The 8,748-nt window shown below is 45.9% G+C and overlaps 1 protein-coding gene across 1 annotated transcript in view; it reads left to right on the top strand.

The window, feature by feature from the left end:
- Positions 1-1,149: 1,149 nt before the first annotated feature.
- Positions 1,150-8,748, top strand: part of KDM3B (lysine demethylase 3B) — a 61,210-nt gene continuing 53,611 nt past the window's right edge. The window contains exon 1 of the mRNA XM_004586450.3: positions 1,150-1,432. Coding sequence (XP_004586507.2) covers positions 1,244-1,432 — 189 coding nt within the window. The 5' untranslated portion in view covers positions 1,150-1,243. The remainder of the gene's footprint in view (positions 1,433-8,748) is intronic.

The raw sequence follows: 8,748 nt of genomic DNA, 5'->3' as shown, positions 1-8,748 counted from the left end.
CAGAAGTAACGGGAAAATGAGAAGCAGTGTTTCCCTGGCACTTCAGAAGCATTAGTTTTAAAATGACTTCTCAGTGTGTGTGGTGGTACTTTACTACGGTCAAAAATTGGTGCCTGCCCCTTCGCAAGCTTTGTTACAAGAATAAAGGTCAGGGATGACAAAATTATTATGGACAAAGATAACTGGCCAGGCACAGAAGCCTTGCAGAGCCAGCTACTGCTCTTTCCCCATGTATAAGTGAGACCATTGAAACTAATAACCACTTTTAGAGCAATAGTCATGGGTTATTTCCAGACCCTTTCTGACTGGTTTATACTCCATCTCTGCATGCATGAAACCATAGAACATGTTAGTTTGACATTACCAACATGCAATGATTGCCATACCCTTTGGCCTATGGATGAGATATTGTGAATCTCTCCTTAACTACTAGTTTCTTCCAATGCTGCTAAAAGTTGTTGAGAAGCACCCACGCTGGGAAGATTAGGGAGAAGATGGGCCATGAGTTTAAGGCCATATTATTAAAATGTTAGAAATAAATTGGCCTTCTACCAATGGAGTGACATCACATCCAATGGATGTAGTACTTAATCCATTGATCAATTAGGAGGGAATCTAAAGGGCTTGTCAATATAGAACAGAATGGTACTAGATCATGGGCCAATGAGAAGGAAGATACTGTGGCCTTTGGGCCAATGGGTGAACGCCTCCTAGAAGTCAGCAAGGGTGGTTCATTTCAGAGAAATAAATGGGGTACTGAGGACAATAATGAAGTACCTTGCCCCTCAGTCCCCATCCCAAAAGTCTTAGTTGTCCAAAGAGGGTAAGCCGAAGCCTTACCAGATATAGACTCCCCCCAAAGAAATACTGGGGTCTAGGGGACGGTGCCATGGGACTCTGAACGACCCTCCCACTTCGCCCCTCAGGCCGCATCTGCAATTCCCCTCCCGGCCGCAGGGGGCACTGCAGGCCCCGGGGAGGTTAGGGCGGAGCGCGTCGAGGGGCCCGGAGCTGCCGCCCCGCTCCAGAGCGCGGGGGGCGCTGTGCGGGGCCCGGGCTGCGGCTCCGCTCCCGGCCACGGGGGGCGCTGCGCCGCGCCGGTGGTTGGTGGTAGCTGTTGGGGGGGTGGGGGGAGCGGCGGCCGCGGGTGGTGCGGAGGGAGGCCTTGCGGGCGGATCGGGCGCTCGGCGGCGAAGGTGGTGGGAGGCGGCGGGCGGGAGCGCGGGCCCGACCGGTGCTGGCGATGGCGGACGCGGCGGCCTCCCCAGTGGGCAAGAGGCTGCTGCTTCTGTTCGCGGACACCGCGGCCTCAGCTTCGGCTTCGGCCCCCGCGGCGGCGGCAAGCGGAGATCCGGGGCCTGCGCTGCGCACTCGGGCCTGGAGGGCCGGCACGGTGCGGGCCATGAGCGGGGCGGTGCCCCAGGACCTAGCGGTGAGTGGCGGCCGAGGCGGGCACTCGAGGCCGGGGCTGTGGGGCCTGTGGGCGGCCTCCCCGGGGGCCTTTGTGAGGGGGCGGTGGGGTAGGGGGTGACCCAGTTCTGCGCCCCTGGGTCTCCCTAGCGCCCCCCGCCGGCACGTTGGCACCCGGGCACCCCGAGCTCCGGCCAGCATGGCTTCCGCGTCGGGGTGCGCGCCCCGCTTCCCCCCCCAGCCTTCCCTTCCCGGGGGGCGTCCAGGGCGTTAGGAGTTGTTGCTGCTTGCCGGCAGGCCCCGCCTCCGGGCGACCCTTTTCTCAGCGTCCCCCGCCCCCCCAAAACACGCCTTCCGAGCCGACTCTCGAACCCCGCACTCCCGAGCCGTTCATTCCGGCGGGTGTGGGTGCTGCCGCTGCCGCTTGCAAGAGGCGGACCTATGGGGTCCCCAGCCTCTCCCGGGAGACCTGTGCCCTGTTCGCTTCCTCCCTGAGCCCCGAGTGGGGCGGGCATGTGGGCAGTTGTGGGAGGCTCAGAGGCTGCAGTTGGAGCTGCTGGGGCTTTTTTTTTTTAATCTGGCAGTTACTTCCTCCTTGTCTGAGCCAGGCTCGGCCTGGCACTCTGCAGAAAGGCCAGTTCCCGAAGACTGTCTCCGGCTCCCTTTTCTCAGTGCCTCTGGGTGACAGGAGCTGCAGTCGGGGTTGTTTCTGACAAGTTTGAGATCTTAGTAGCCGAGTAGGGGAATCGGACCTGTGGGGTGGTTTTTTTTTTCCTCCCAGCTCGGCTACACCCCCAACCTTGGGAAGAGGTTTTGTTTTGAAACTTTGTGTTGGGGATTGGTCGCTTTTGAAGGTTTGCCCTGGTTGTCTTTCTTGATTTTGTGTGGTTTGATTAGAGACCTTAAGTAGCTTTCAGAACTGTGAAGTGTTAAATAGTGTCTTTGACTTTGGCAAGCCTCTTCATTTCCTCATTCTCCTAGCGGCTCTGGCTTCTCCGGTGAGATAAGGCGTTGGAAAATGGGAAGCGTGGGGAAAGGTTTCATTTGGACAGTAAAAGATTGGCAACCAGTGGGTAATTTTTCTTGGTGAATATGCTTCTGCACACGTTTTGTTCATTGTAACCAGGAAAGCGTTTTGTGTAATACAGAAGGCCTTCGGTTTCTCATGTTCGTTTTTCTTCCTATTGATCAGCAGTGTTAGACCATCTTTTTTTCCCCCCTAATGTGGAAAGCTTTATGGATTGTTTGGCTTGTGGTTGGCTTAGATTTTGGTTCTGTTACTTGAGTTGTCTCTCTCTGATCTTGTCTCTGCTCTTTAAGAAAGGCTTCTAGAACGTTTATGAGTCTGGGGAGGGGGATTTGTAATAAGATCTCTGGAATATAAGGAGGTGGTGATGATAATGAAAACCAGGATTTGGATCTAAATTCCTGGCTGAGTTGAAGGAGAGGTGTGTCCCTCTTATATCTAGGGACTCTCTACTCCTTTGGAAGCAAAACATACTTGGCATCTACCATTATGTGCATTCTTGGCCTTAGGCCTAGAACACCCCAACTTTTCAGTTGGGAATTTAATTTTCCCAAGGTGGCTGCCTCCATCAGCTGAATTGCTAATGAGTTCTACAGCTGAAATGGCTACCCATTCACTTTGTTTGCTCTGCTCCCTAAGGGCAGACGTTTTTGAAGCTTACTGAGATGCCATCTATCTACTAAGCTAACTACTAAATAATGTTACTACTTGGTCGATGGAACTGGGTTTTGAAAACAAGTAAAAAGTTGCAGTGGTTCTGGGAGGTTAAAGCAAAGTGCATGTTACCACTGTGTTGAGGGGTTGCAGGGGGCTGTGGGAATGTAGCAGCAAAGGCAAGCTTGGTCTGAGATTGTGCTTAGGCTTGTTGTGGATGTATGTCCAGGAAAATAGATGAGAACACAGCCACAAACCCGAACATTTAGATTTTTTCTTCCACCAGCTTGTAAAATTGTTCAAGAATTGCAGTTATGTTGAGGTTCTATTAATGAGAATGACTAATACAGAATCGGAACTGGCCATTCTGTTTTCCTTTTTCGTTAAAGAGATTTCTTTTGGACTCTGGGCCTATGGACCTTTCCAATTTGCACCACACACCGTAGTAAACACAACTGTCTTCCAATCAGAATTGTTCCTCATGTACTCAAGGGTGGAGTTTGGAAGCAGCTGGCCTGTGATTGGGCAGATTTTCATTCAGTTATGTTTAAGATGTTTTCAGGCACGCTTGGTTTTGAGTAATGCATAGCAGGGCGCCCCCTGTTAAGGATGAGTAATCGAGGGTTGAATGAATGAGTTTCTAAAGTGATTGAAAACATACTTCTCAATTTTAGGCTTCAGTAATGTTCTCTTTCTAAATACTTTTTGATCCAGAAATCCTTCTAAATATAACACCGGTCATTTTAATGAAACCTTTTCTGGAAAGCAACCTCAAAGCCATGTGATACATCAAGATGACATGAAAACAGGAAAGCCAGAGTCTTCTTGATTGGGGTCTGTTTTGTTGAGGATGACAAAGGTGGCATTATTGCCAGCAATCTATGCTGATAAATAACTACTGAGGTTTTTTAGCCAAAGAAGAAAAAAACTTCCTTCTCTCCTCACCTCCTTTGCTTGGAATAGCAGTTTTGTCATTCAGAATACAATTGTATGCTTGTAAAATTAAAAAAAAAAAAAAGATCTTGTTGCAAAATAAATCCAGTGGGTTTTATGCATTCCCTAGTTCTTTCCTAACCCAGTGTTGACTTTATATTCCATTTGAGTTGTCGAGACCTTGACCTTCACATATGTAGCCTTCATGTGTTTTCTTTTTTATTGTTGCAAAAGCAAAATATCACATGTAGGTATGTACAACAATCTCCATCCTCCACTAGCGCACCCTTACCAAAGAAATAAAAAGTTGTTTTTGCTCATGGTTCTTAATAATATAGGTATCATGAAAACATCTGTATATTAGTATCAGTATCATTAGTAGATGGCATCATTTTGTTCAGTGTTTTCAGCTGCCTTTTTTAACAATGTACCATGGGCATCAATATGTATAGATTTTACCCATCAGTTACAGTAAATATCCATAGAATATCCTGTCATTTACTCAGTTATTTCCCCTTTTCAGGTTGTTTAAAGACTTTTTTTACACTGCAAATTTTTGCTATTTATATACTTGAATGTACTTGTACATGTATTTTCATGTAATTCAAGGTTTGTTTCTGTAGTTTAACCGTCTATGAGTGGGTTTAATAGGATAAGGAGATACTGCTGGTTCTTTTCCAGTAAGATTGTAGCATTTTTTCTAAAGATTTATTTTTATTACAAAGTCATATATTCAGAGAGGAAGATCTTCCGTCCAGTGATTCACTCCCCAAGTGGCCACAACAGCCTGTGCTGTGCCGATCCAAAGCCAGGAGCCAGGAACTCCCTCCAGTTCTCCCACACAGGTGCAGGGTCCCAAGGCTTTGGGCTGTCCTTGACTGCTTTCCCAGGCCACAAGCAGGGAGCTGGATGGGAAGCGGAGCTGCTGGGATTAGAACCAGCGCCCATATGAGATCCTGGCGCGTTTAAGGCAAGGACTTTAGCCACTAGGCCACTGCGCCGGGCACAGATTGTAGCATTTCATACTCACAGTGTGTAGTTCAGTTTCCCTTCACTCTTGCACTAACTGGTAGCATTAGTCCTTAATTTTTATTTTAAAAAAATCCATCATTTTCATGACTACCAGCCTTTTTTTAGGTGTATTGGCCTTTTTATATTTCTTTTGTTACTTGTTTTGCATCTTTTCTGCCCATTATTAAATAATGAAAGTTGTCACTTTGTGTAAGTCTTGTTAATGAACTTATTTACTTGTCTAGTATTTTGCTATTGATTTCTCTTGCTGCTTGACTATTTGTTGCTTTATCACGTCTTTAAGTTTGTATTTATTTTATTTATTTGAAAGGCAGCAAGAAGGAGATCTCTCTCATCTTCTGGTTCCCTCCCAAGTGCTGACCACAGCCAGGGCTGAGAAGTCAAAGTCAAGGGCCTAGAACTTCATCCTGTTCTCCCATGTCAAAGGCAGGGGCCCAAGTACTGTGCCATCTCACCTGCTCTTTTGCAGGGAGCAGGAACGGAGAGCGGGGCCAGTGTTCTAATTCAGAGAGGGATAAATATTATTCAAATTTTTTATCTAATATTTTCATTTATTCATCTTTGTCTTTGCCCATTTGGAGTATTTTTGTAGTTAGCGTGTTTAGATAAGGGATCAAAGTTTTTTTCTGTTGAGTAATTGTGGCAGCTGCAAATTCTATTAACTACACCATCTTTTTCTTGCTGTACAGTAGAATTAAATCATGCTGTAAATGTAGCACCAATTTGTTTTGAATGTGTGTCATCACTAATTCAAACATCTAGAACTTGTAAGAGGAGTGAAAACACATCGGTCTTATTTTCTTTCTCTCTGTCTCTCTCTTAGTCTTTCATCTTTGTCTCAAGGAAAGATGGATTGTAAAATACTTCTTTCCTTTGATTCAAGATAATGCAGTAATTGGAGCTGTGTCCAGGCTAGTGCCATGTTTCTTCTTTCTGGAAGTCTTCCAAGAGGAGTGAAAGTTTATCTGCCTTATTTTTTTACTCCTCCCTCACTTTCCTGTTTTGTTTCAGGGTAGAGTAGGTAGGTAGATAGAATAGCCATCTCTTTTTACTGTTTCTAGCTAGCACAATAATGACAGCCAGATCCTAGGTAGTAACTTATTTGTAATATATATTCAGGTGTTATTTATTCCCTACTTATATTCAAATTTTGAATTTTTATCTGTGTTTGAAATGGGAGTTTGTGGTTTTTATTTATTTAGTTTGTGGCTTTTAAAAAGTGTTTTTCCTCATCTTCTTACAGTGGGGAAAGTTAAATAAAAATAGGAATGATACTGTGATACCTTATACTCTGTATATTAAAGTAAATTGAATATGACTTGTTGGTTAGTCTACAGCTTGGAGAGCTTTCAATAAAAATGAGTTTGTATTTGCTTGAAGATAACAACGTCCACTGTTTAATTGTGAACCCAACCACATACACTTGTCTTAGCCCTCCTCTTTAGAAGTGGATCATACTATAGAAATCCTGAACCATGGTTACATATTTTCAGGCACTTCTGTGTTTTGTAAAGTTCACTTTTTTTTTTTTTAAAGATTTATTCATTTTATTACAGCCAGATATACCGAGAGGAGGAGACAGAGAGGAAGATCTTCCATCCGATGAATCACTCCCCAACGGGCCGATGCGTGCTGATCCGATGCCGGGAACCAGGAACCTCTTCCGGGTCTCCCACACGGGTGCAGGGTCCCAATGCATTGGGCTGTCCTCAACTGCTTTCCCAGGCCACAAGCAGGGAGCTGGATGGGAAATGGAGCTGCCGGGATCAGAACCGGCGCCCATATGGGATCCCGGGGCTTTCAAGGCGAGGACTTTAGCCGCTAGGCCATGCCACCGGGCCCGTAAAGTTCACTTTTTAAAAAAATACCTGTCTGTGCTTCTGTGTGCATGACTTCTAGTAGCTCCATTTTATTTATTTATTTATTAAAGATCTATATTTTTTTATTGGAAGAGCAGATTTACCAAGAAAAGGAGAAACAGAAAGTTCTGTCTGCTGATTCACTCCCCAAATGGCCACAACGGCCAGAGCTGAGCCAATCTGAAGCCAGGAGCCTGGAGCTTCTTCCAGTCTCCCACATGGATGCAGGATGCAATTCTGCAGGATGCAGGACCCAAGGCTTTGGGTCGTCCTCCACTGCTTTCCCAGGCCACAAGCAGGGAGCTGGGAGGGAAGTGGAACAACTGGGACATGATTCAGCACCCATATGGGATCCGGGCACATGGTAGGCTAGGATTTAGCTGCTGAGGCATCATGCCAGGCCCTAAAAGGCAGATTTACAGAGAAAGAGATTATCCATCTGCTAGTTTACTCAGCAAATGTTCTCAGTGGCTGGAGTTGAGCTCATCCAAAGTCAGGAACTAGGAGCTTCCTCCTAGTTTCCCAATGGGTTCAGGGCCCACGAACTTGATCTGTCCTCTGCTGCCATTGGCTGGGAGCTTGATTGGAAGTGGAGCAGCCAGAACTAGAACTGGCACCCAAGTGATATACTGGTATTGCAGTGAGAGGATTAGCCGGTTGAGTGTTGTGCTGACCCTATTTTTATTTTATTTTTGGTATTTTTATTTTTATTTATTTGCAAAGGAGAATGACAGAGGGAGAGACAGAGTCATATTCCGAATGGCTCCACAGCCATGTTTGGGCCAAGATGAAGCTAGGAATCAGGAACCTCATCCTGGTCTTCCACATGGGTGACAGGGGCCCAGGTACTTGGCCCATCTTCCACTGCCTTCCCAGGCATATGAGCAGGGAGCTGGATCGTGGAGTAACTTGCTTTTTGATCTGGGGTTCCAACATCACAAGGGGTGGCTTAATCGGTACCACAAAGCCAGCTCCATTTTATTTGCCTCTGTTTTCTGATTGTTTCGGTCTTTGTGGTGATCACATTATACACCACTGAGTTTGCCCAGTATTGTGTTCCTTTACAATGCAATTGGATATTTGTTTTAATTACCTGTTTTCTTCCTAACGGACTTGTTTCATGGAACTTGCGCCTGCTGAGGGCTTTTTCTCTCCTTTAATACTCACTTGCCTGGTTCTCATCCCCAACTTGTGCTGGTTCATTTAAAAGTTCCGCTTGAACTATCAGATTGAAAATGGTGTGTAAGAAATACTTTTCTGTTGGTGTTGGTTTTCTCAATAACAGATGGAATATGTCCCTATAGGCTTTCTAAGAGGCCTGTGGTACACTACACCTTTTGTTGCTTTTCAGGTCTCCACTACCTTTGATAGGTTGGTGGTTTTTAAGCCCTACCACTCAGCATTCCCATTGCTAAAGGGTCTTTCAGCCTTATTCTGTTGAGGATGAGACCTGCCTGATTTTTTGATGGTGGCTCAAGTAGTCTGACTTGTCTTGATTATGATTTTGCAAGGAAAGCAACACCGTTGTTTTAGTTATTTCAGGAGTAATCAGGCTCTAGAGAACTATTTCACTAACCAAGTTCCCTAGAGATTGATTGTAAATCTACATGTGAAATTATTAATGTACAAGGGGAGGTATACCTATCCAGAAGTGTGCAGAGAGCCCCTCCTGTTCTGCTCAAGAGACGGTGCCAGACAAGGTACACTGGGTATTGCCAAAAGGATATTTTCAGCCATCAGCCCTTGTCTGGAGGTCCTCCACTGGCCTGCTTCTTTCTGACCTCCATTGTCTTCTTGTCCTGTTGCTATCAGTATTGTCAATCATCAAAATCT

The sequence above is a fragment of the Ochotona princeps genome, chromosome 19 (genome assembly GCF_030435755.1).
Source record: "Ochotona princeps isolate mOchPri1 chromosome 19, mOchPri1.hap1, whole genome shotgun sequence".
Taxonomy (NCBI): domain Eukaryota; kingdom Metazoa; phylum Chordata; class Mammalia; order Lagomorpha; family Ochotonidae; genus Ochotona; species Ochotona princeps.
This window is presented reverse-complemented; position numbering and strand designations above follow the sequence as displayed.